The sequence below is a fragment of the Xenopus tropicalis genome, chromosome 8 (genome assembly GCF_000004195.4).
Source record: "Xenopus tropicalis strain Nigerian chromosome 8, UCB_Xtro_10.0, whole genome shotgun sequence".
Lineage (NCBI taxonomy): Eukaryota > Metazoa > Chordata > Amphibia > Anura > Pipidae > Xenopus > Xenopus tropicalis.
The window spans coordinates 37,844,401-37,872,023 of NC_030684.2; the positions used below are offsets into that span (position 1 = coordinate 37,844,401).

General features: G+C 39.6%; 1 protein-coding gene and 1 long non-coding RNA gene across 12 annotated transcripts in view; one reads left to right on the plus strand and one right to left on the minus strand.

Moving 5' to 3' along the window:
* Window positions 1-631: 631 nt before the first annotated feature.
* On the minus strand, window positions 632-24,491 carry arhgap36 (Rho GTPase activating protein 36). 3 transcript variants are annotated; one of them, XM_031890638.1, is made up of 12 exons: window positions 24,212-24,490; window positions 23,185-23,333; window positions 21,295-21,342; window positions 20,798-21,024; window positions 13,494-13,686; window positions 12,968-13,023; window positions 9,696-9,846; window positions 8,130-8,278; window positions 6,714-6,878; window positions 6,077-6,174; window positions 1,394-1,521; window positions 632-1,298 (listed from the first exon to the last, which is right to left on the minus strand). In XM_031890638.1, exons 2-12 carry the CDS (start codon window positions 23,312-23,314, stop codon window positions 1,045-1,047), a joined length of 1,599 nt encoding a protein of 532 aa, XP_031746498.1. In that variant the 5' UTR covers window positions 23,315-23,333; window positions 24,212-24,490; the 3' UTR covers window positions 632-1,044. The 3 variants fall into 3 exon arrangements, with proteins under 3 accessions (XP_031746498.1, XP_031746497.1, XP_031746499.1); XM_031890637.1 differs by having other exon boundaries at window positions 23,185-23,315; window positions 24,212-24,489; XM_031890639.1 differs by lacking the exon at window positions 21,295-21,342 and having other exon boundaries at window positions 23,185-23,315; window positions 24,212-24,491.
* An 83-nt stretch (window positions 24,492-24,574) lies between these two features.
* The window catches only part of LOC116406542, a 56,518-nt gene continuing 53,469 nt past the window's right edge, over window positions 24,575-27,623 (plus strand). For 4 of the 9 annotated variants that reach the window (XR_004219531.1, XR_004219526.1, XR_004219529.1 and 1 more), the window contains exon 1: window positions 26,720-26,770. This is a non-coding gene — a long non-coding RNA (uncharacterized LOC116406542). Of the gene's footprint in view, window positions 24,604-26,718; window positions 26,771-27,623 lie in introns of those variants that run through there. The other 5 variants (XR_004219528.1, XR_004219527.1, XR_004219533.1 and 2 more) reach the window with 5 other exon arrangements.

Below are 27,623 nucleotides of genomic sequence, written 5' to 3' on the forward strand. Positions count from 1 at the left end.
ACTGGATATTACTGGTCCAAAGAAGGGCAACCAACAAGTTGGTAAAGGGTATGAAAAGCCTCAGCAATGAAGAAAGACTGGCCAAGTTGGGGTTGTTTATGCATTTAGGGCGCATATGATAACAATATAAATATAAAGGGGACCATATGAGTCCTGCACTGGTCCGGGACCTGGACCTGCTATGCTACTTCCCTGTTCCTGCTGCCTGCCTCTACCTGCAAGTCGTTAGCTTCTAACCTGCCTCAGGACCCCAGAGGCAAATCATCCAGGTCAGGGAGAGAAAATTTTAATTGGGGTAGGCAGGGGGATTAGAGCCTACATTAGAGCTGGATACCCAGGCATGGTACCCTCGGACTGCTGGCACAGTCAAGGAATTGGGGACTTTCCGCCTGAAACACAACCCGATTCAGAACTGTATCATATAATAACCTCTCTACTGCTTTACCAGTAGGTCCTTCCAGCAGACACATGGGCACCCATTCCTACTAGAAGAAAAAAGGTTCTGTCTAAATATTCGGAAATCGTTTTTTACAGTGAGAGCTGTGAAGCTGTGGAATTATCTCCCTGAATCAGTTGTACTGGCTGATACATTATATAGCTTCAAGAAGGGGTTGGATGGCTTTTTAGCAAGTGAGGGAATTACAGGGTTATGGGAAATAGCTCTTAGTACAAGTTGATTCAGGGAATGGTCAACTGACATCTTGGAGTCTGGAAGGATTTTTTTCCCCCCAAATGGGAGAGGCTTTAGAAGGGTTATTTTTTGCCTCCCTCTGTATGAACTAGCAGTTAGACTCGTTTTATATAAAAGATTGAACTTGATGGATGTGAGTCTTTTTTAACCAAAGTTATGTAACATATTAAGATGTACCTAATGGGATGAGGTCAGTTGGCAACATAAATTGTTAGGGTTATGTAAATTATTACTGAGAAAGTAGTTAAACAATGTCACAGCCAACCAATAATCCAGACTGGTTGCTTTGGATACACAGTGCAGCAGTGATAGATAACGCAAGTCAGGTAATGTGGAGTGAATAGGTATTCATGTTATACAGCTGTTTTGCCAAAACCAAAAGTCTTTGTGATCTCCTCTGTAACCATCTGCAATTTGGATGGCGACAACACAGGTGAAGGTGTGTCCAAACTATGTGATTGGGGAGATGCTGTTGCTTTGGAGAATAGTGGCAAAAAACGGGGACGAGAAGGAAAGATGGTCTTTGTAGGCGGTTCTGAAGGGCAAACTGTCAGATCCTCCTGAGAACGAGACGGACGCCGTCTTGATAAACGAGAATCCAGGAAATCTGCCAGGAAATAAGAAACAGAGATAGGATCAAAAAAGGTAAAGAAAAAAAAATTAAGGATTTTAATTTCTACTGCCTCAAATTCAGTGACTTACCAGACTTGACTCCTATACTCAGCATTTCCATAAGTGTCTGCAGAGGCCTATGAGGCAACAGGGAGCACCTCAAATCTTTTTTCAGTTGTTGTACATCAAGAGAAGACTGAGCAGCTCCATCCAATATCCTAGGATCAAACATATTAGTATATTTTATTTACAACAAACCAAGAAGTTGTCGTAATTTCTAATTCGAGTGGTATATACAGAGAGGTTTGGACACTGAATGATGTTGGTGGACATTTATTACTAATATTTTGTTGAGCCCATGAGAATTCGGTCTGACTTTAAAGAAGAAGGAAAGTTATAATCACAAAATGTTAGGCCTCCCCTAGGCATTAAAATAATTAACCTTCTGTTTGTTAAAAACTGCCCCAGCCTGGGGTACTTCTGTGAGAGCTCCACATCACCATCTTTTTCCTCTTTTCATATTTTTCATCTTTTTTTTCCTCTTTGGTCCCAGTCAGGTGCATATTTGGAGTTGCGTGAAAAGCTGAACTTAGAAGCAAAAAGCTGGCTTTTTATTATGCCTGTGGCCGAAAAGAAGGACAGGAGAAGCATAAAAAGAGAGCAACTTGATGCTCTTACAGAAGTTCCCCACGCTGGTGCAGTTTTTAGTGTGAAAATCAAAGAGGTGCATGTTGGGCGTGCATGATTGATTTCCATTGGAGCAGGAGGCAACAGGCATGCGCAGTAGATTCCTCTTTGACCATCTTCACAGTCAAAAGTAGAAGTAAAGAATATAAAAAGAGGTGGAGCTTCACACTAGACCAGGAAGTAGCTGAAAGGAGCTGTAGTTTATATCTCACACGTGTAGATAAGTCCAACCATCCAACAAAGACGGGAAGAAGAGGGAATTATTAGAGGTAATCCATAAGTGGGAGTATCCCAAGTAATAACATCAATATCAGGGAAAAAGAAAAATATAGGAAAGACAGAAGCTACACCATCCTCCTTTGTCCTTGTACAGCCTGGACCATACCTTCTGGCTTTACTCTAATGAATCTGTTGGAAGGTACTGTAACACACTCCTATACTGTATGTCTGTTTACTTGGAAGCCTATAAGTTCATCTGTCAATACTTACACTATGAATGCTTTCCATTTAATTTATTGGTGGATTATATACAGTGGTGTGAAAAACTATTTGCCCCCTTCCTGATTTCTTATTCTTTTGCATGTTTGTCACACAAAATGTTTCTGATCATCAAACACATTTAACTATTAGTCAAAGATAACACAAGTAAACACAAAATGCAGTTTTTAAATGAGGGTTTTTATTATTTAGGGAGAAAAAAAATCAAAACCTACATGGCCCTGTGTGAAAAAGTAATTGCCCCCTGAACCTAATAACTGGTTGGGCCACCCTTAGCAGCAATAACTGCAATCAAGCGTTTGCGATAACTTGCAACGAGTCTTTTACAGCGCTCTGGAGGAATTTTGGCCCACTCGTCTTTGCAGAATTGTTGTAATTCAGCTTTATTTGAGGGTTTTCTAGCATGAACCGCCTTTTTAAGGTCATGCCACAACATCTCAATAGGATTCAGGTCAGGACTTTGACTAGGCCACTCCAAAGTCTTCATTTTGTTTTTCTTCAGCCATTCAGAGGTGGATTTGCTGGTTTGTTTTGGGTCATTGTCCTGCTGCAGCACCCAAGATCGCTTCAGCTTGAGTTGACGAACAGATGGCCGGACATTCTCCTTCAGGATTTTTTGGTAGACAGTAGAATTCATGGTTCCATCTATCACAGCAAGCCTTCCAGGTCCTGAAGCAGCAAAACAACTCCAGACCATCACACTACCACCACCATATTTTACTGTTGATGGTATGATGTTCTTTTTCTGAAATGCTGTGTTACTTTTACGCCAGATGTAACGGGACACGCACCTTCCAAAAAGTTCAACTTTTGTCTCGTCTGTCTACAAGATATTGATCTTGGCAATCATTGAGATGTTTTTTAGCAAAATTGAGACGAGCCATAATGTTCTTTTTGCTTAAAAGTGGTTTGCGCCTTGGAAATCTGCCATGCAGGCTGTTTTTGCCCAGTCTCTTTCTTATGGTGGAGTCGTGAACACTGACCTTAATTGAGGCAAGTGAGGCCTGCAGTTCTTTAGATGTTGTCCTGGGGTCTTTTGTGGCCTCTCGGATGAGTTGTCTCTGCGCTCTTGGGGTAATTTTGGTCGGCCGGCCACTCCTGGGAAGGTTCACCACTGTTCCATGTTTTTGCCATTTGTGGATAATGGCTCTCACTGTGGTTCACTGGAGTCCCAAAGCTTTAGAAATGGCTTTATAACCTTTACCAGACTGATAGATCTCAATTACTTTTGTTCTCATTTGTTCCTGAATTTCTTTGGATCTTGGCATGATGTCTAGCTTTTGAGGTGCTTTTGGTCTACTTCTCTGTGTCAGGTAGCTCCTATTTAAGTGATTTCTTGATTGAAACAGGTGTGGCAGTAATCAGGCCTGGGGGTGACTATAGAAATTGATATTGAAATTGAAAATTGAAATTGATAAACCACAGTTAAGTTATTTTTTAACAAGGGGGGCAATCACTTTTTCACACAGGGCCATGTAGATTTGGAGTTTTTTTTCTCCCTTAATAACGTAAACCTTCATTTAAAAACTGCATTTTGTGTTCAATTATGTTATCTTTGACTAATAGTTAACGGTTTTTGATGAGCAGAAACATTTAAGTGTGACAAACATGCAAAAGAATAAGAAATCAGGAAGGGGGCAAATAGTTTTTCACACCACTGTATCAATGTGATATTTATTGACTGAATATTGTAATTATATGTTGCCCAATAAATTACCTTTTTCTATTCAGGGTTGGTTGATATTTATGTGTTTTCTTAGCATTTGCAGTTCCTTTTATTTGTTGGGTCTCCATTCTGGATTTCCAACATTTTTCTTCATTTCTGACCATAAAGTAATACTGCACACAAATAATGTTCTTGTTCAAATGCACTTTATACATAGGAATACTTTTGCTGACATAGCAGCTCAAATTAATGGCTATGAACATAATAATGGTCTGACCCTGTTAATATAATGCAAGGAATGTTAATTTATCTGCCCACAATACTAATGGCTGCAGACAGTGCATGTCCACTGGAAATATAGTTTATTTTACATATAAAAACATAAACAAACAAGAGGACATTGTGGCCCTTTAAAGCAGAACTAAACCCTACACTATTCGCAGTCCCCCCTTCACCCCGCCTCCAAGCTCCCTCCCCGCAGCATCTATTATTTTCTCCCTGTGTCATGAACTGCCATAATTTAGCAGAGCTGTGCAGGGGGCGTTCAAAGGGGCCATCTTTCCCTGACTTCTGATCCTCTTTTGTTAGAGCACTCACATGGATCTTGAAGGAGCATGAGCAGTTGAATATATATCCTGAATCAGCTTTAACTGCACATACTCCTGCATGGTCTGTACTGATGACTGAAAGAGGATCAGAAGACAGACAGAAGATGGCTCTGTTAAAACTCAGCACATAACTCTGTAGGTTTATAGCAGGTTAGCACACAAGGAGACTTCTGAACAATAACTTTTGCAGGGAAGAAGCTTGGAGGGGGTGAAAGGAATAGTGTTTAGTTCTCCTTTAACTACTTATAATAAACATGTTAGTAGCTGCTTATTTTTATGGGGTAATTAGTCTATTAAGCTGACACTGGAAACTAAACATATTTTTCCTCCTTGTCTAAGTATGCAGGCATCGTCCCATGTAAGTATGCAGGCATTGTCCCATGTAAGTATGTTTGGATTGAGAAATAAATATTTCACTTTAAATTATAAATGCAATGTGGTATGTAGAGTATTTTACAACTTCAACCCCAACCATTCCATTCTGTAGTTTATACATACAATTATATTAAAGCAACTACGTCCCTGGTTCTTAGCCCTTGTCCTCATCCCATCCACAGCAAAGTCCAGGACATCCTCAGCAACGTACAGATGAATATGTCAGAATGAACTGTTGGCGGTGGGGATACATGTGCAGAACTTAGAATTAATGTGAATTGCAAATTTCTGCTTCTGTGTGATAACTGATATGCCCAATTTTTATTTAAATCAATTGCTTTCAGTTTCAAAGGGGAGAGAAGATCCCAAAGATTATCGTGATTACACATCTTGCTGGCAGGGCTTCAACCAGAGAGGCCACAAAATGTGTAGAATGGGTGCTGGAGAGCTACAAAATGAGAAAGTAAAGCTAAAGTACAGGTATGGGACTTGTTATGCAGAATGTTTGGGACCTGGGGTCTTCCGGATAAGGGGTCTTAACGTAATTTGGATCTCTCTACTAAAAAATGATTTAAGCATAATTAAACCCAATAGCATTGTTTTGCATTCAATAAATATTCATTCTATCTTAGTTGGGATCAAATACAAGGTACTGTTTTATTATTACAGAGAAAAAGGAGTTATTTGATTAAAATGGAGTCTATGGGAGATAGACTGTAATTCAGAGCTTTCTGGGTAATGGGTTTCCGGATAAGGGATCCCATACCTGTACTAGCTTTAAATAAGCAACATATTAGACCTATGTTTGTGTGTTATTATAAGCAATAATATACTTCCAGACTACAATATCTCCTTGGCAGTGGAAGTAACCTTACATTTTTGTGACAGGTAAAGACGTGTGCATTTATCTTTATGAAGAAGGAATAACAAAACACTTACTGCGCAACTGAGAATTTCCTACGTAACAAAAAGTCAATGACTTCTGGATCCGAGTGCAGCAAACTCATCAGTATATCTCCATGTATATGTGAAGGAACCTGTAAAAAATCACACAATGCAACAATCGATAGAACCTTAATCACTATACATTCTGCTTGTAAGAGGATAGCACTGGCATAAGCCATGTATAACACCGTAGCTCACTGGACTACAGGAGCCATTTATCCCCTTATTAGCTACCCAAACATATGCTTTGCAAACTGAATTGTTGAATATTTGTTGTATTCTGTATCTGAATGTAAAGTTCCCATAAAGAAATATGCATAAAACCAGTATTACTTTCCACAAATTTTACACAGGATTTGACACAAATATTCACGCCATACATGAATACTGAATACCTGCTTGAATTGTCTTCCTGACTTTAATGGGTTAAATAAGGTCTAAAATTGTGTAAAACAATAGCCCTAAATGTTTGTAATGAAAAAATTCCCAGATCACACTACCTGCTGTTAATTTACAAGGGAGGGAAAGCAATAACTTACATGTTTTTTTGCATAGAATATTTTACACAATTTTATAAAAAAAAAAAAAAGTTCCTTATGTGCACAGAAAGAAAATGGAACACTGTGCTCACCATGTATAACTCTTGATAATGCTGTATGAGGGTTTCCGTCACTCTGATCTGGGCTGAGCTGTCCTGGAAACTCTGAATTTCAGACTCAGGCGATTTCACCCCCTGTAGCAGGTTTGGTCCAAATACAGTGGCAAGGTTGGTGACAGACATTTTATTACCTGGTACCTGTGGGAAGAGGACACTGTATTCAGTCTTTAAAGACACTCTCTCTTTGCAAAATAAATACACACAGCCAGTGCTTTCACACCCTGTGAGAATGAAAGCCATGCTCCCTTCTTTGCTAGTTATACGGAAAGACAGTTTATAACTAAAGGAACCCAAACTGTGTTGTCTGGCATCATTTTTAAATACACAAATAAGTAGGTGGTTTGAAGAAGATATTTTGTTGTTACACAAGGTATGGCAGTGCCCCTTCTCTACTATCAGCCTATTGCACTCTGTTATACACAGGCCACAGTATAAGTCCAATGATTCCAATACAGGAGTTGCCTGAGCTCATATATTTTCACATGGCACTAAAGCACCGCAATTAACACAAAAAGGGGCAGAAGCATCATACAAAACCAGCCAGATATACTAGCTATTTATATTTTCATACTGTATTTAAAATACATTTAATTAAATGTATATATCTCCCTACCTCCATGTCTATTTTATCACAGTACTTTTTCCATACAATCTATACAGTACATTCCTATATATATATCATACTATAATAAAACTATATTATGTTCACCGTGAATGCGCGGTGAATGAATAAATAGAAGAATTAATGTAAAATGGTGTGCTGGTCCTGTTTATAGGTATTTACATATTTTGACTTCAGCACCCATCTGTTAAACTGGTTTAGAGTGCGGACACACAGCTTGACTTAATAAAGAGGGCAAAAAAGATTTCACACAGTTGACTAGTAAATGCTATCTGCTGAGTGGTTGCAGTTGGCTACTAGATCTGTATATTTTAGCATATGAGCATTTTATTGCCCAAAGCCAGCGCAGTGACAGGTGGGTGAGCATCAAATATCTTCCTATAAATACCACTTTTATTACTTATTTTCCCCATAACTGATTTGCAAACAAATAAAACATTGTGAAAAGAATTGCATTGCAGCTCAACATTAATTAATCCGCATGTATCATGACCTGGGTACAGCTAATTGCGATGTTTCTTTGCCCTAATGACCATCTAATTAATGGTTTATATTACCTCAGACCCAGCTTAACCCATTAAGGTTGACAGCTTTGCTAATACTGGTGGTTGAATAAAACAAAAAAAAACAAAAAACTGCTCTGTAAATGCTATGCATATGAAACAAAGCAGCAGCCACCAGTCTCCTCGCTATTGCAGTGGGGCCCAGAGATCCCTAGCTGAAGTAGATGATACAAATACAGCAGCCCTGCTTCGCCAGTTTCTTACCTGCTCTCCTGTGGAACTGGTTGTGTCATGCTCATGTAAAGCCACATTATGTAAAAGCTGCAGAATGCGAAGCAATGTGTCTGCGTTGCACATCGGGAGAGCAAAAACCAGTAGTTGCAGGGCGTTGAGCCGCTCCCGCTCACCCCGGCCTGTAAATAAAATGCAAAAATAGTCACATGAACTAAGTATATATAATACCAAACTGTAAATATTTTTATTTTTTTCAAATGCATGAAGCTCATTCACTAAGCCATCAGAATTTGTCCCTCTTGACCTTGCTGGGAGACCAGAGAGTATAGTGTCTAGTCAGTTATTTTGCCTATTTGAGTGCTAAAATGATTCTTTAGGATTTTCCACTCTAGCTGCCTTCCCTAGTTTGTTTAGCGGCTCATCTTTAAGTTCACTTAGGTTCAGTCACTTTTTATGTTGTATACTGTTTTCCAAAATTAAGAATATTATTTTCATCTATTTTATCCAAAATCTTCTTTATGAGAAAGTGCCTGCATAGAACCCTGGTGCTCAGGGGCAAAATTAATGCAAACAGAATTCAGCACATTTTGTCAGAGGTGAACTCCACAGCTATCTTTTCACTTGGAAAGGATTTTTGGCAAATTAATCCTTTTCTGTACTGATAACTAACATTCCCTTTATATATATATATATATATATATATATATATATATATATATATATAAGGGTGCAAACCATTCACTTTAAAGGGTGTGCTCTACATGATTTATTAAGCCTGCTTCTTCTGTACTTATTAGGTCATTAAAGTAGCTGTGCCATTTAGTTGGGTTTAAGCGGGTGATTTTATTGCCATAAATAAAGTAAGCCAGGCAAAAGAGCTGCATACCACATCATCCAGTAGAACTTTTTTGCTTCTGTGCAAAATAACCCAGCAAGTTTACACACAGAAGGATAACTCTGGCAATTTTATTATTTTAGTGCATAAAGCGTAGAATCAGTGGTGCCCTCATTAAAAGATAGTACCAACACAATAAATTCCCCATTCCTGGTGAAACAACTGGCGCAAAAGAAACTACAGACACTGCTGGATTGATTTAACCAATTTTAATCAAAATAACCTGGATCTTGGCACACAAAACCATGCTAAGATCCAGACATTTAGAAATTGCAACATTATTTGGCTAAGAATCAGAATAAAACTAGTTTATAAATGAGCAAGGGAATGTTGGGATAGTTTGCATCTCATAGGTTTAGACCAGGGATCCATAACCTTTCTTACCCGTGAGCCGCAGTGAAATGTAAAAAGACTCAGAGAGCAAAACAAGCATCATAAGTTTATGGAGGTGCAAAATAAGGGCTTTGATTGGCTATTAGGCAGCCTCTATGCACATTATCAGCTTACAGGGGGCTTTATTTGGTAGTTAATCTTGTTTTTATTCAACCAAAACTTTCCACCAAGTCAGTAATTCAAAAATTGTTACCTGCTTTGGGGGCACTGAGAGCAACATCTAAGGGGTTGGTGAGCAACATGTTGCCCCCGAGCCACTGATTTAGACTGACCATATCGGGGATGTGTATATTAACTTTACCATTTACCTGCAGTATGTATAAATGCTGAGTAGAGTTCTCTTGGCAGGACAGGGTCTGGAAGGTCCCTCAGGAATGCTTTGAGTAGTGCAGACACATCATGCACACACGTGTCCTCCCCTAGAAGTACATCACCAGATACAGCAAATTCTTCCCGCAGCTGGTTACAGAGACTTTGTTATAGCAAACTGGCTTACATTTAGCAATATTCATACTTTTATTTGTCCTATTGAGTTGAGTTAAGAGATGACTGGTTGTTATAGGGCACAAGTAAAATTGTATTTTTGAAGTCTACCATGATAATACATTTGCTAATAAGCATCAGATTGGGTAGTTCTGCATTACACAGCGAACACAAACAAGTAGTGTTACCACAAGAAGCAAAATTTACCAAAAACAGATGTAAAAACGTTTTGAGCACTGGCAATACATGCCCAGACTTCCCCATTATTTTATCTGCAAAGGTCACCATTAACTAGACGTTATGAAGATAAAATCCTGTAATAATAACTGTATCTGAGGTAATGGAATAAAGCCCTTATGCCTGCATGATAACATCACAAAAGCACTCCTAGAGCTCTTAATTCTGCTGCAGAGCAGGAAACTGTCATCTCTAGGATAAATCTGTTTATAAAATGGAGCCTTTCTGCTTTTAGAAAAGCTTTGTGTGCTATGGTCTTGCACAGTTTGTTCTCTTTAAAGCTCTTGAAGGGACTGTAGCTTCTTTGCCACTAAATAATGCTACACAGAGAAACCAGTTAACTTATGGTTAAGTGTCCTCAAAAAACTTAAAAGGCCCCTGTAGAGTAGAGATGTGAAAATCACTACTTCTAGGCACCTGTGTTAGCTATGCATTAAGAATGACACAGATACAGTCACATATATATATATATATATACTTATTGGAACTGGCTAATTAAGCCACACACATTATTGAGCCCGGTATATAAATAGGCAAACAGCCATGCAATTCTGGGCTTCCTTATTTGCAGCAGTAGTTTGGAGAAACTCTTTCCAGTTCCAGCAAAATAATGCCCCGTGCACAAAGCCAGGTCGGCTGAGATGGAAGTGGAAAAACTTGATAACTTGCATAGACTCCTGACCTTAACCCAAATGAACATCTGTGAGATGAATTGGAAAGAGAGAACTAACTTCAAATGAATACCCTTGGTTTGGGGATGTGATGTTGAACGAGCAAGTGCCCAAATGCTATTGGCCATATACTTTATATGAATTTTATTAGAGCTTTTTAATCAGAGATAGGGGGATTATCAAGGTGGTATATAGCACACATCTGTTTGAAGCAAAGTGCTGGCAATGGGTTAAGCATCTGCAAGGAGTCTTTTTGCATTCTGTAATTCTATAAATTCCTAGAATAATGGACCACCAAAAATCAGAGAGGATGGCTTATTTTTTTAATGTTTCACTGTTAACATTTAGTAGCTGTCAGGCCTTTCAAATAAACCATGATCTTGTGCGTTCCTTATGGGCGCACTGTTAACACTTGCCAAGGGCTGTCTAATACACCTTTTTCTGGGCATAGTAGCGGATATGTTACTGGGATTGTACCTCACAATTTAATAAATATATATTAAATTTATTAATATATCTACAGTTAAATCAGCTTTATTATCTAGAATACAACATGTAGGGGCAGATTTATCAAAATGTAAGATTAGAGCTCACTACAGAACAATTCACCTACTTTCAATTCATTCTGAGATTTAGAAGCGTATTTATCAACGAGGGAAAGTTAGAGTTCACCATTTGATAAACAGACTTCTTAAAATGCCTTAGGAATAAATAGAAAGTGGGTGAATTTTTCTGTGGTGAGCTCTAATCTCACATTTTAATAAATCTGCCTCTTACAGTTTTACATCAATAGTCTTAATCTAAATAGGTGGCAAAGGAATTTGAATATGGCTGCAAGTTGTTTTAAATAACATAAATTAAGATCTCTAATATTATTTTGTTGTATATATATATATATATATATATATATATATATACATACAAATATATATATACACACACACATTGACAACAGCGTGGTGGGGGTATTTACTGTGAGAGTTGAGATATGGTCTGTTGGTTTGTCCCTGAGGAAGAGCACTGGTCGAGCTCGAAACGTTGGAATTTTTTCGATAAAATTTTTTTTCTTTTGCATCAACCCCCTGTGTGTGCGGCACTCTTTCTATTATATTTTTGTTTTTGACCTGCACCAAGGACTTGTATAGGATGTGGTCCTCTCTGTATACTAATATATATACATATATATACATATTGAATAGGTATCCAAATAGTATATCAGAATACTATTAACAGGTTGCAGCAGCACTTAATGCCAGACACTGGCTGTAAAGGCTAACAGAATGCAAACATAATGTTCCCTTTCTATTAATATGTTAGATTGCATCTTCAATATGGGGTATATCTGCTGTCACACTCCTCTTTGCAGACTTAACAAGAATAAAAATAGAAAGGTTTAAAAGTTTAGAAAATGGCTTGATATACTGCAGCTGTTTCTGCAGAAAACAGCCATCTTTGCAGTAAAACTACTGATATGCACAAACATATTAAGGGTTAGTATAAACATTTGTTAAAGAAAAGAAGGTGTTAACATCATCATAGAAATGGTGGATATTGGGTAAAGAAGTATACATTTGGAACACATAATTTACTTTACTGCTTTATATCTTATTGGCACTTTTTCCTGGTACTCACCTAATAATTTATGAATTAGAGGTTCATTATACACCTCTAAAAATTGAAGGAATGTTCTTTTACAGTGTTCATAAACATTTCCCCCAAACACCATATTAGTAGTAGCCAGCTGCTCCACTTAATGCTGGCTGTTTTCCCAGGCTGTGTCATTTTTAACATTAAGCCAACAATGAAATCAGCCATCATGTTACATATAATTTCTTAAATGATGAGGGTAATTTTCAAAACCACAATAAGTCCCTTTTAACATTAAGATTCCTGAGATTTTTTAAACTTGGCTTTATTTTTACATGTTTTCATTTTAAATGTTTTTATAAAAATAAACCTAACAGCACATTTCTCAGATGTAGATGTCAGATAAGAAAAAATGTAGAGCTGGCCATGCATGCAAAGATCCACTCGTCCTAAACAGTTCTAGGCCAATGTTATCTCAGCACAGGTATGGCCATCTTAAGCACAAGCATGTTTGGAAGCAGAACAATACTATATACTATACTAATAGGTATGCGAAATAGTAAAACGACACACCATATCATATAGGCGCATACAACACTCACTTGTTCAACTCTTTTTTTTGAGCTCCCGATTCTAAAAATTCCAACAGTATGCAAACCTGAAATAGAAAATATATTGTTTGATTTTCATGTCATGAAATATTACATCTTATCTGACATGAAAAATTCACAGATTCTTTCACCCCATGAGATTAGATTACTACTAATAATTACATGTTGCATAGCAGCACTGATTCCATTTAAGCTCTACGGGGCAGGGACCTCCTTCCTACTGTGTCTCATACCACATGGCACTTATATATATATATACATATATTTATTTATTGTATTTATTTATTATATCACTTGTCCTCCCTGTGTGTGATTTTGTATTCTGTAAGACTGTACAGCGATGCGTACCCTTGTGGCGCTTTATAAATAAAGTTATACATACATACATACATTTAAAATAAACTGCAATAAGGCCAGCCCTGCTAGCAGGATTTTTTTTGGCATGTCTCTAAATTGTCCATCCCTATGTAAAATTACTAAGGGAGGCATAGTATTGTTCTCTCAGTTACACACTTACCATAATTCTCTAAGTGAGAGCAGCACCTCTCCACAATTCTTGGAACCTGCTTATAAACAGGGTTCAGGCTTAACTTTTGGTTGTGTTCCTTTCTTCTGTCCTGGAGTTCATTAGAATGTGACAACTGCAAAGCCTCCAGAAGACGAGCATCTCCATTATCCAGTTCTGTAATGGAATCTACTGAAAGGGCCCCCTGGGTAGTTAAGAAAAAAAAGCCAATTTACATTTGAGTGAGCCGTCATTTGTCTCCTGTGCCAGTACATTTATATTAAGTGGAGTCTACTGTTTTATTGCAAAGTGCTCTGGTAACTGACTATTTTGTCCCAGAGAATATAAGAAGATATATTTATAATCTGGGTCAGAAAGTCCTGCAAAGCAAAACCAAAATTTTTTTCAAATAAATATATCATGTTTTTTAGAAATGACTCAAATCACTCAAATACAAACAGACATTTTGATTTTTTACTGATCCTTTAATACTTCATTAGTATTTCATGGTTATCAGCTTTGTCTTGTGTGTTTTGTTAGTATTTCCCTGACTATCCTTCAATGTTATCAACTGCTCCCCTGCGGTCACTGCCTTTTATCCCCCCCCCCCATCACCCCTGCTGTTTCTGTCTCTTATTTAATGAGTTCCACCCACTGAGGATGTGCCGAATAACTATTCCTAAATTATATGTTTGGCTGGTTCCTTGGTGACCTTTTCATTCATAGTAACAGCCTAGGCAAACTTTAGATTTCTTTCTTTAAAGCTTTCATTTACTAACCTGGACAAAGCCATTGTGTTAAGGGACAGTTATATCGGAGATCTTCTCATGTAAAGAAGCTGGCCCACCTGTTGTGCACTCAGCGAAGCTGATTTAGGGGTCGGGCGACTAATCTCCCCACATTGCCATCCCACCAGCGAAAATGTAAATCGCCGGTGGGATGGCATACGCGGCAGCGCAATTTCATTGAGATCGCACAAGTTTCCTCTCGAGGCAACTTGCGCGATCTCACTGAAATCACGCCGCCGTGTGTGCCATCCCACCGGCGACTTACAGTTTCGCCGGTGGGATGGCAGGTGATGGCAACTTGGGGAGATTAGTCGCCTGAGACATGGGAGATTTGTCGCGGGCGACTAATCTCCCCGTGTGCCAGAGCCCTTAAGAACATAGGTGCTAAACTGCACTGCCAATAACAACTAATCTGCAAGTATTATTAAGAATCAGGGGTACAGGTGGAATTAGAAGTGAATGAGATCTAGCTGATGGTGTAAATATGTTCCAGGAATCTAGGAGGTGAAGTAGGATCAGAAAATGTACAAATTATTGAGTGCAGTTATGTAAGTAGTCAGAGTGCTGGTGTGTAAGTATGTGAATAATAGGGCTGAAAGGTGTTTTGTGCCTAATACCATTAAAACATGGCCTAGATATTGACATATCTGTGCCATTAGCTAAAGGGCAGTACCAATGAAATGAAATTCTAATTACAGTATTAGCAACAGTGCATTATGCATGGGTGTTATCTGTGCACTGGTAATCTTATTATCTACCAAGCAAGGGCCAAACATGGAGTAGCTTCAGTTTACCCTACAAAATAAAAAAAAATCATATTTTATTTTAATAAAACAATAGGCAAAAGTATGTCCACCACTATTCCTATTCCTTAGACTCATGTTGAAAAACAAGGTTTGCTGTCTCTTTGTCTGATGCCATGGATGACAACTTCACATTTACGAGTCTCCTCTAACAAAAAAATGAATTGGTTACCACATATAATATCTGAAAACATATTTCTTAGTTCATACAGAACTAGAGGAACAGTAAGAATGCTACTGTAAACAATAAAGGAACTATAAGCAACATGGCCTGGGTGCAGGCTGTGAAACTGGGTCCCCCTCCGGACACAGTTGGTTGACATCGGAGCGAGTGTCCGAGGGGCCCCCAAGGGGGGTGCATGCTCGGTTGCAGTCGCACCTCCCACACCCCCAGCAGTTCCTCCCCTAACTGTAAAGAAAGTCCTAAGTATAGTATTACATACATATATTCACTACCCAAGTAAAGCCAAAAGAATGCCAAGCTATAAAACAAGGGATAGAATTTTGGCAGTGGTCCTTAACCCTTGGCTCAAGAGCAACATGTTGCTCACCAAACTCTTGACTGTTGCTCCCGGGGACCACAAAGCAGGTGCTTATTTCTGAATTCCTGGCTCTGAGGCACATTTTGGTTGCATAAAAACCAGGTGCAATGCCAAACAGAGCCTCCTGTAGGCTGCCAGTCCATATAGGGGCTACCAAATAGCCACTAATAGCTCTTATTTGGCACCCCTGGAACTTTTATATGCTTGTGTTGTTCCCCAACATTTTTACCATTTTAATAACATATAAAAGGACACCTGAATTAAAGAAATCCACTTCACATTCAACTGGTTAGTACACAAATAAGAGCACTGGCAGAGAGAGGTGTTGTTGTGCTTAACAAGTAACAAGGAATTTAATGGATAATAAAACCTTGAAGACAGGAAGACGTTTTATACTAAACAGTTTTTTGGAGCAGAAGAAGGAGGTAGGATTAGACGGTCATAATGCCAGTTAATTTTAGACTGCAGTAAAACTTAACAGTCCTTAACAATAATCCTATGGCTTGGCTTAAAGGATGACCTTTAATGGATCAGAGAGGAAACTGCCCTGGTTTATATGCACAGCAGTGGAGGGCTCAGAAACACAAAGGATCTAGAGGAAATATGGCAGAAATAATATTTAAGCTGACTGAATGAAAGGATAATAAAAATGCAGTTTAAGTCCTTATAATGCTTAAGTATGAGAACAATGGAATCAAAGGGTAGTTCACCTTAAAACAAGCTTGAAGGGGCCTCTTTGTTATGCTATGTAAAATGAAATTGTTTATAACATATTGCAAGCAGTCCCTGGATGAAATGAATTCAGTAACTGTATTTTTCCCTTTGCCAGTACAACTGCTTTGGGAAGAGAATTCCACAACTTCACAGCTCTCACTGTAAAAAAACCCTTTTTCCATTGTAGCATGGAACCTACTTTCTTCTAATCTGAATGGATGCCCTCTCGTCTGTTGGAAGGATCTGCTGTTGAGTAACAAATCAGAGAGTTTATTTACGGCCCCACTGTATATATGCATGTCTATTTATACATAGTTGATATATCCACCCAAGCACTATTTCTCCAGCAAATAACAATCCCAATTTAGAAAAGCCTTTCCTCATAACATTCCAAACACTGTATGATCTTAGTTGCTTTTCTTTGGACTTTCTTTTTAATATATTTTAAAGCACTGAAGAGCAAACCTGGACTGAATTTTCTATTTGGGGCATTGTTTCTGATTTGTAAAAAAGAAGAATGACCCTTCCCTCTTATAAATCTATACCCCCTTTAATACTGAACAATAACTTGCTAGCCCTTCCTGCTGCTGATGGGCATTGCTTGCTACAGCTATGTTCCATATGATAAATGTGGAATTTAGTAGAAGCCTAAGATCAGTATTTTAAAAACCATTACAGTGAAAATAATATAAAAGGCAGAGGAAGAAAGTGAGAGGAGTGGGTAATGGTAATATATAATCTGTGAGGGACATATTTGCCACTATTTGGGAACAGAATTGGCTCTTCTGCAACTCAAACTGCAGCATCTGGAACCGATTTCCTGTTATTCTCCCCCATCCTTCTCAAAAAGTCATAAATAAATAACATTCCAAGGAAAGCTGTGGGAACAGGCTTAAGGGACTGAAATGGGTTAGAGCAGAAATCGGCAGAGGGATATGGAAAAAAGGTGCTGTGCCAGACAAGTAATCTGAGAGGATTTTTTATTGTTTTGTTCTCCCTGCAACTGAACAGAGAGGGGAGAGATATTAAAAGGTGTCAAGGAGCAGGATCAGAGGTTAGTTGTGCTGCTGAAAACAGTAGTAGCGCAGGCTGCTGACATAAGGTTCAGATAAATAATGTGAAAAACATTCCCACCTGTTGTACTATATTTCCTCTATATACAGTCAACATAGTGATTTAATTACCAGCCACCTTGTAGACTCAGCACAAACTGCTGGCCGCACACAGCCTATTTTTAGCCGACAGACTTTCATGACACTCATGAAGACATAAGTTTAACAATGTTGGAAATCCACCCATAGGATGACCATACTGCTATGTGGACCATTCTTGACTGCTTCATAATACCACATAAGCAGCAAAGTCATTGGTTGTCCTGTTTTTTTATTTTAGCTGATTGACTTTAAAGCAACTCTTGTTCTCCCAAATAATTTTTCGGGGGCAATAAGCACAGATGATCGTGAACATATATAAAAAAGGCATTAGAATCTGTGTGGCCAGTTTCCTTGAGTCTTCTATTGCTATTTTCTGCTACTTTGCACTGAAAATAAGTAAAGGAAGCATTCGGGACCATTCCCTTGTGATCTTCCGCTCATACCAGAAACTAACCATAGACTGTAGGCACACACAAGTTATATATATATATATATATATATATATATATGCAGCAGAAGCCGGCACTCACGTGTAAAGCTGGTAAATGTGCCTGGGTGCAGTCCCAACGAAATGTTTACAGGTGCTTGGAAAAAGGTACCGCTCACACAGGTCTTAGGTTCAGTGTTGAAGTTTTATTGTAGAGGCAAGAGAACTGACGATTCGGCTGCAACACCAGCCTTTGTCAAAGTTACAAATACAAGTGAGCAGAAACCTTATATACAGTGTTTGGCTGGTGTTGCTGGTGTTGCAGCCGAAACGTCAGTTCTCTTGCCTCTACAATAAAACTTCAACACTGAACCTAAGACCTGTGTGAGCGGTACCTTTTTCCAAGTATATATATATATATATGTTTATACTTGCAGTGCCATTTTCTCCACTTTTTCCCATGTGTTGCAATGAAACAGTTTATAAAGATAATGTTTGAATTGAATCACCCTCTATTAACACAACCCCATCTTTTTTCAATCAACTTCAGAAGCACAGAAACCCCTAGGAGCTGTGCCAAAAATTGCAAAGATAAATACAAATTATAGCAATAAGAAATATTTCACAAACTCCTTAGACTCTCAATCCTTGAAAATACTAAAATTTAGCACACCCATTTTATGATAATTTTTATAATAGTGGGTGTGGTGATGCAGGGTGAATAGTCACTGAGTGTTCATAGAGTGATGTATATGTTTTCCCACTGGTGATTTACATTACTGCCAGTGAGAAAGCATTTTCAAGAGATTTGTCGCTTGCTGTAACCCAGATATTAAGAAATACTGTCACAGAAAAATAGTTTTTTTTTTTTTTAAATGCATCAGTTATTTTATCTTATCAGACCTGAGGCTAGGGCTGCAACCTCACCCCTTTAATTGCATTCTGCATGACTAACTAGTTATTAATTTAGATGAATGCTGCATGGCTGCACATAAATCAGTTCAGTCTGCAGAATGCATCTAAACTTTTAAAGGGGTGAGGTGGCAACCCTACCTCAGACATCATTTAAAAAAATCTTAGGTTTGATGCTGGGTCCATTTAAGTTCCAGCGTTTTGGCACAAAATAACCTTGTACTTTACAGGCCTTCTTTACAAAGCGATGGTTAGGAACACAAAACAAAAGGTGCAATACCCCCATGTATCCCCCCCCCTCTAACAAATGACCCAAGCCTAAACAATGCTGCTGAATGCAGTTAACATAGCCCCTGCAGCTTGTGTGCGAAGTGTGGGAAAGGGTGCAAAAATGCAAAAAGCATGGCATTTTTTACACTTTACTCTAACGGTAATGGGGGGAGGAACTCCTTCCACCAAATGAGTAAGTAGGTAGATTGGTTTTAAATGTGCAATTGAATTTTGCACAATGTTGGTACTCCAGCAGAGGGGCACACTGCCTATAAACTATTGGTACATATGGGTAAATGATTTATCTATAGATACAAGATATAACACTGTATAAGGGTGAAGACAGACAGGATGATTAGCAACAATTTCTTAAATCCAGATGTGGCAACTAGTTGCCCACCACAAAAGTCATGACTCTGTTTTCTGTCATTGCGATTGGGATTTTAAAAAATCTCGGTGACTAATCGCCCTCTCTGTCTTCACCCTAGGATGTTTAGATGATCATTCTATAACAGTTATGTTAAACTACAGATTAAAGGAACAGTAACACCAAAAAATCAAAGTGTATAAAAGAAACTACAGTATAATGTACTGTTGCCCTGCATTGCTACAACTGGTGTGTTTGCTTTAGAAACATTACTATAGTTTAGTAAATGAAGCTGCTGTGTAGCCATGGGGGCAGCCATTTAAAAGAGAAAAGGCACAGGCACATAGCAGATAACAGATAAGTTCTGTACAATACAATGGTGTTTTATCTGTTATCTGCTATGTAACCTGTGCCTTTTCTCCTTTTTCCAGCTTGAATGGCTGCCCCCGTGGCTACACAGCAGCTTATTATATAAACTATAGAAGTGTTTCTGAAGCAAATGTGCAAATTTTACCAGTGTAGGGCAACAGTGCATTGTATTATGATTACTTAAAAACATTTTTATTTTTTGGTGTTACTGTTCCTTTAATGTAAGGGTTTGTAAATAACAAAAACATAAATTAATCCTCTGCTAAAAGATTATGCAGTATAGTGAAGGTTTCAAGTGTTAACAAAGAACACACTGAATACTTAAGGGCTCTGGTACACGGGGAGATTAGTCGCCCGCGGCAAAACTCCCTGCTCGCGGGCGACTAATCTCCCCGAGTTGCCTTCCCTCTGCCATCCCACCGGCGAACATGTAAGTCGCCGGCGGGATGGCAGACGCGGCGGCGCGATTTCGGGAAATCGCCGAAAAAGACTCGCGAGTCTTTTTCGGCGATTTGCGCGAAATCGCGCTGCCGCGTCTGCCATCCCGCCGGCGACTTACATGTTCGCCGGTGGGATGGCAGAGGGAAGGCAACTCGGGGAGATTAGTCGCCCGCGAGCAGGGAGTTTTGCCGCGGGCGACTAATCTCCCCGTGTACCAGAGCCCTAAAAGGTAGTTAAGGTACAGGTTAAAATTCTTTCCCACTAGAGATTATTTAAATTGCCGGTGGGAAAAAGTATGCATCGAAACGGTTTTCCAAAGCTCTCTCGCTAAAAAACTTTGGGCTACTTTGGAAAACCAATGTGACAAATATATTTTCCCACCAGCAATTTACATTGTTGCCAGCGGAAAAGCATTTTCAGGCTACCAATCTACATGTGTGCCATCACTCTATCACTGTGAAAGTTAGCTGTTAAATCCTCTGTAATAAAATACTAACTTAAAGCTATAACATCAGGAAACAGCTCTCACCCTTCTCCTAATCCTGGTCACACCATCTCTGAAGGTGGGAGAAAGTGGCAGCTCCAGTGATGACCCTCGTGGCGGAGCTCTTTGTGTGTGAACTAGAAAACTCAGAACGCTGCTCTCTACTTCTGTGCAGGCCCTGCGATCTCGAACTGCGAACACCCGCTGCCGCTCTATACGATCCTGAGCGATGACATCTGAAAGGGGAACCCCAAACACTCCTGGAGGGGCATCTAAAAGCATAATAAAGTGCAGTTAAAGAAAAATGTAAAATGAGAATGTGAGAGTATGTGCTCAGTATATACACTTAAGCCTACAGGGTATAAACAAAGGAATGTGAAGAATATACAGAATGTAAAGCCTGAATGGAGCATGAAGTTTTAGAGTTTATACTACAGGGTTTATGCAGTATGTTGTATGTAATGAATATGGGAGAGTTACTGAGAAAGCACTATATATATATATATACATAGAGTATAAATATAGTATATATATTTATATACCTCTTCGCTCCAGTCTGCGCCTTACAGATTTCCTTGCTTTGTTCTGGTCTGCAGAGATAAGACAACCAATGAACCGACAAACATTGTCATTTTGTGACATTTTGTCATTTTGTGAAGGGGGTTATAATATATTTACTTACTGTTCTTCAGCTGAGACACAGTCTAAAGATTTTCTCATACATATTAAGAAATGCAAAAGAGGAAATGTATGTAATTACCAAAGACTGTTATAATCTTCATTCATTTACAGGGAAGATTAAAAGTGGATCTTTTTTCTGGCAAGTTAATTTCCCCAGAAAAATTCAGTTATGCTGACCATAATCTGGTTGACTAAAGGTAGCCATACTCTGCCCAACCTTTGCGGCATCTGACAAACTGGGCCATGGGCTAAACAAATGGATAGTACACAAATGGCCTTCCTCATCTGCCAATGTGGCACACTGCATTGGCAGACAACATTTTCAGGCGCATGGTATACATGTGTGCCCATACAGTCAGGCAGTAAGGCCAATATCAGTGAAAAAGGCCAGCAAAATGTTGGCATGTATGCCTAGTTTTAGGGATATCCAGCCAAATGGCTTGTGAACATTAGTACAATATAGCCACACACACAAAATTTGATTCAGGCATTCTTCTGACACTAAAGTGTGATCTCTTCATCCTCTGGAGGAATAAGTGGCTAGCCCCCCCTTGCCAATGGCTAAGCACATGCTCACTGCTTATGCCAAATGTTAGTTTGGGAGTTTCAGATGTACTCTGCAGGCAGTTGAGGTTTTAGTGGGGTGGTGGATTGACATCTGGGTGAGGCATAAACATAGATAGAGGTAGCTGGATAATTTAAAAGGGGTTTTACTTGCTTTTTAATATACATTATGTAACATTTCTATCAATGACTGACTTTTGTCATTATTGCTCAGTATCTCAGTAGGGTGGTTAAAAATTGTTGGGCTCCCATTGGAAAATAAGTGTTTGTTTTGTCATGGCCAAAATCCCATTAAATGTTTAGTGGGGAATAGTCTGTGCCCCTCTGCTCTCTCCAATCACAGCAATAAAAGATGTTTATATATGACATACTATGCTCCCTTAGTGAATTTCATTAACTCAAACAGTATTCACATTAATGTATGAAAATCCAGCTAAGACCTGCAGAACACATAATGTAGAATTCAGTGACATAACAGGGACTGATAATGTTTATTGTAGGCAGTTTCTGGAATCTGAAATGAGCCACTATTGATATAGGAAAGGACAGTCATCACCACACTAAGGCTGGCAAACCACTAAATCATCAGATTATTCAATTTGATCATATTTGCACATGTCCAAATATAACTATATATAAAATTTGTAGTTTATGAGTATGATAACTGTATGCCATGGTATACTGTAAAAATCAAATAGATGTACACTAACAATGAGACCTGCACATCAACTGAGACAGAAGGATGGGCCCTGGCTGCACAAGTTGACAGTCTACAAGGAAGGGAAATGAGTTAATAGAACAAAATGTGATATTTTATTGGGCAATAGCGCACAATATTATATGTATGGGATTATTGGCCCGCCTTAGCTAAAACATCCATCTCGATCCAACCAACAGTAATGCCAAATAAGAAGTATTAATATGGGGCATCACAGAACTTGTGTGTGACGTGCTGTCATTTCACTCCAGAGGAAATCCCAAAATAAACAGCTAATTTTCTCTCTGTAAGTGGAGAACTCTTCTTCAGTTCCAAGCTCTCACATCCTTTCTGCGCCACACTGCCAATACACATTTTCTACATTCACTTGATGTGACGTCATATACAGCAGGCTATACAGTAGCCATAAGCAACACAGTATGATATACAGTAGCTTTACAGTCGTCACTTCACATAGCCATCCTCTTACCTGGAGTGATGTCAGAGCAGAGGCCGCGTTCATGCAGCTGATACAGACTAATCTCCCGCAATCTGAATCTCTCCAGCTCTGACAGGCTCTGAAGATGAACAGCAGGGAGCTGCAAAATAGGGCCAAGCATCCTAGCAGAAAGGGGCAAGCTGCGTCAGAGGCACAAGGAAAGTGCAAATAAATCGTGAGAGAGTAGAGTGGAACGGGGAGGGAGAGAGGGGAAAAAGATGAGGAAAACAGGCGAAGGGTATACAAAGTGTGATGAGTCAGTCTGGGCATTACATTATTTACTAGGAAAACCAGCTCACAGTGTGTATATATATATTTTTGCACACACAGTCCTTGCACATGTATGCAGGAGTGCAGATACACAGGCAGATTCTGCCTTCCCCTCGCCTCACATAATTGTGTGAGTTCCCTACATTGCTGTGAGATATACACAGGACAAGGAAATGCAGCAGCTGCTATATAATATGCCGGCATGGGCATGTGTACACAAATGGGATTTGCTAGTTTGCCAGTGGGCTACCTGTGGCTCTACACAAGTTACAGAACTACAACACCCAGCATCCTACTCATAACTTTTAGCTGTTGCTGAGACACAGGGGGCTGTAGTCCTCCTACAACAAAGTTGCACAGACACTGATATATGCTTTTGATAATGATATATGCTTTGCAGAGGTGGCAAGCGATACATAAAATGAACTAGTCACTACATCTTTGCAAACATCAAGCACATTAAGGGAGAGGGTCCAAATCAGAAGCTATTTTTTCTATTGCTGTTACATTGAAAAGGACTAGACAGACAGACAAACACACACATGGGTAGGCAGACAGACAAACACACACATGGGTAGGCAGACAGTACAAACAAACACATGGGTAGGCAGACAGTACAAACACACTGCGTTATCTGCAGAAAGCAGAACAGAAAAGAATATACAGTTTCCCACAATAAAATGATGGGCAAATGACAGACAGATATACCCACACAATGAGCCCAGAGACTTTCCCGTACTGCACATACCTGTTGGTTGCCCAAAACTTCCGTCCTTTCTCTCCCCTGCACCAGTTGGTCTCGCCCACCCCTCTTTGCCTGCTCACCCCGACCTCCCCACTTCTATCCTAATTCCCTTTCTGTTCGCTTCTACTATCTGCGACCCCCCTTCCCACGCTTTCTATGGTATCTTCCTTTTACTCCTCAGACTCGCTGTGTGCGGTGAGTAGCGGCGGGACTGCAGGTATTTGTGAAAGGAAGTTTCCTAGATCTCACAAAAGGAGGGGTGGGGGAGAGAAATAGAGAGAGAAGAAATGGGGGAGGAGGAAAGGGACTTGGAAGAGGAGGCAGGACACATGCTGCCAGGACACATGAGAATCATTTCTGCATTTGAGAAGAAACAGGACCTGCGAATGGTAGGGGTAGGGTACCTTCCTTATCCCATTATATGGATAGGCCCTAGAGCAAAAGCCTAAAAAGCAGCACTTGCTCATTATACTGGGGCCCATAGAATTTAGTTCCTATGGTTTCAGGCAAGCCACACTAACCATTTGTCTTCTTCAGTAATTGAAATAAACTGCTGATTTGTAGTGTGCCAGAATGTAATAGGAAGTGAAATGATCTGTGTATATAATACTGTAATCATAACTGGCTGGGGTAGATATGTGCAGTACAAGCATGAATTACACAACTGCTTTTTGTTTCACTGCTGATAAGAATCTTTGGCCCATGGGCCCCTGTGCAAGGTTTAGTTCTGTGACCCAAAGGAAAAGAAAAAGGTTAAATGGCTGGGTGGTGCCAAATGTAAGGCACCCCAATCACCTAATACCCGGGGCCGGTGCTCCTGTTGGCAGAAAACTGCCCCTGCCTGGGGTACTTCTCAGGGAGCACCTCAGAGTGGTCTTATTCCTGCTTCTTCCTTCTTGGTGCCAGGTGTGCATGCTCAGTACAGCCAAAAACCACATTTTTAAAAAACCTGGCTTTTTCCCATTACTCTTCCCACCGACAATAATTTCAATAGGCAGTGGGGAGACACATTCAGTGCATATGTTTTCCATTGGAGATTTTCATTATTGCTAGTGGGAAAGCATTTGCGGGAGATTATTTTTCGGTGGTAGCAATGATTTATTGATTTATCTCATTTGCCAGTGCCGTTAAGGTACATTTTATGGGCTGCAAAGATTTGCAAGAACAGCGAGTAATGTGGCATGGCCATTAATGACCCACACTGGTCGAGAGAAGATAAGGGCAATGGCACATGGGCGTTTTGTCTCCCCATGGGCAATCCAATGACATCCAAAATTACTTGTGTATAGACTAAACATATACAGGTATCGGACCCCTTATTCTGAAACCCATTATCCAGAAAGTTCTGAATTACGGAACTCCCATAGACTCCATTTTAATCAAGCAATTCACAATTTTAAAAATGATTTCATTTTTTTTCAGTAATAATAAAACAGTACCTTGTACTTGATCCCAACTAAGATATCATTAATCCTTATTGGAGGCAAAACAATCCTATTGTTAATTACTGTTTAAATAATGTTTTTAGGTAGGAGATCCGAATTACGGAAAGACCCCTTATCCAGAAAACCCCAGGTCCCGAGCATTATGGATAATGGGTCCCATACCTGTACAGCATTTTAACTAGTTAACTCACACAAAAAAGCTTGTGGTTTCTGCCACTGGTTACTGTAGTGTAATTGTAAGTGTATATGAAGGAATTTGGGGGGGTGGTTGTTGCCTGCAGAGAGTGCAAATAGATAGAACAATTAAAAGCTGCCCATGCTAGTGTATAGTATGGGCCACGAGCCAATCATAAGGGTACCGTTTGTTTTTATAGCTGCATTGCCAGACCTCTGATGATTATCATGATGATCATTAGATAAGGTTTAATAAACAGGAAAATTGTATACTGAAATGTTATAGTCATTGCATTAAAACTGTAAAAGGGGTCATAAATGGCCAGATCCACACGGAGTAGCAAGGTCAGCAGTGCTACCTACTGAGCCACCATGTACTCACCTATACCTCACCATGTACTCACCTATATTAAGTAACAAACTTTCGTAATCCCATATGTCTAGAAAGACCGACAGCTGCTTGTGCCCGTAACAAACAATTCAACCCTTAACTGCCATTGATGTAGAATCTACATTGCCGGCACAAAAGAGTTGCCAAAACCACTGATTATATGTTTCCAGGTGCTTTGTAAATAGAAAATATCCAGCCATGGAGTTCTATGGCTATGGCCATTTAACCCTTTTAGTGCCACAGGATGTAGAATCTACGTCCTGTGTATAAAAGTACCTAAGCGCCACAGGACTCTACGTCCCGCTGCACTTCAAGCCGCTTCTAAGCTCCCTGCTCGTTCTCCAGCCCCTAGGCAACAAGCAGAGGCAGGGAACGAGTGGCCCCTGGGGCGCGATCGCCCAGGGGCCCCATAGGAAAAGCCAAACAAGTGTTTGGTTTTTTCTTCTCCCCTCTCCCTTCCTCCGCTCCCCCCCCCCTTCCTGCACCGCCCACTCACTGAATCGGCTGCTGTGCCTGATGTCTCTCCTGTGATTTTCAGCTTCTTCTGCCCAGGTAAGTGCCACATACAAACACATTTTACCTAGTGTACACACACACTTTTTTTTAATCGCATCGTTTTTATTCTTGCCTGAAAATTTTTTTTATTGCCATTGCGGATAGCGTATTCGCTAAAATTCGTAAAAATACCTTTTGTGTATTATTTTGGTGTTTCTACTACAACCCGGATTCCAAAAAAGTTGGGACACTAAACAAATTGTGAATAAAAACTGAATGCAATGATGTGGAGGTGCAAACTTCTAATATTTTATTCAGAATAGAACATAAATCACGGAACAAAAGTTTAAACTGAGAAAATGTACCATTTTAAGGGAAAAATATGTTGATTCAGAATTTCATGGTGTCAACAAATCCCAAAAAAGTTGGGACAAGGCCATTTTCACCACTGTGTGGCATCTGCCCTTCTTACAACACTCAACAGACGTCTGGGGACCGAGGAGACCAGTTTCTCAAGTTTAGGAATAGGAATGCTCTCCCATTCTTGTCTAATACAGGCCTCTAACTGTTCAATCGTCTTGGGCCTTCTTTGTCGCACCTTCCTCTTTATGATGCGCCAAATGTTCTCTATAGGTGAAAGATCTGGACTGCAGACTGGCCATTTCAGTACCCGGATCCTTCTCCTACGCAGCCATGATGTTGTGATTGATGCAGAATGTGGTCTGGCATTATCTTGTTGAAAAATGCAGGGTCTTCCCTGAAAGAGATGACGTCTGGATGGGAGCATATGTTGTTCTAGAACCTGAATATATTTCTCTGCATTGATTGTGCCTTTCCAGACATGCAAGCTGCCCATGCCACACGCACTCACGCAATCCCATACCATCAGAGATGCAGGCTTCTGAACTGA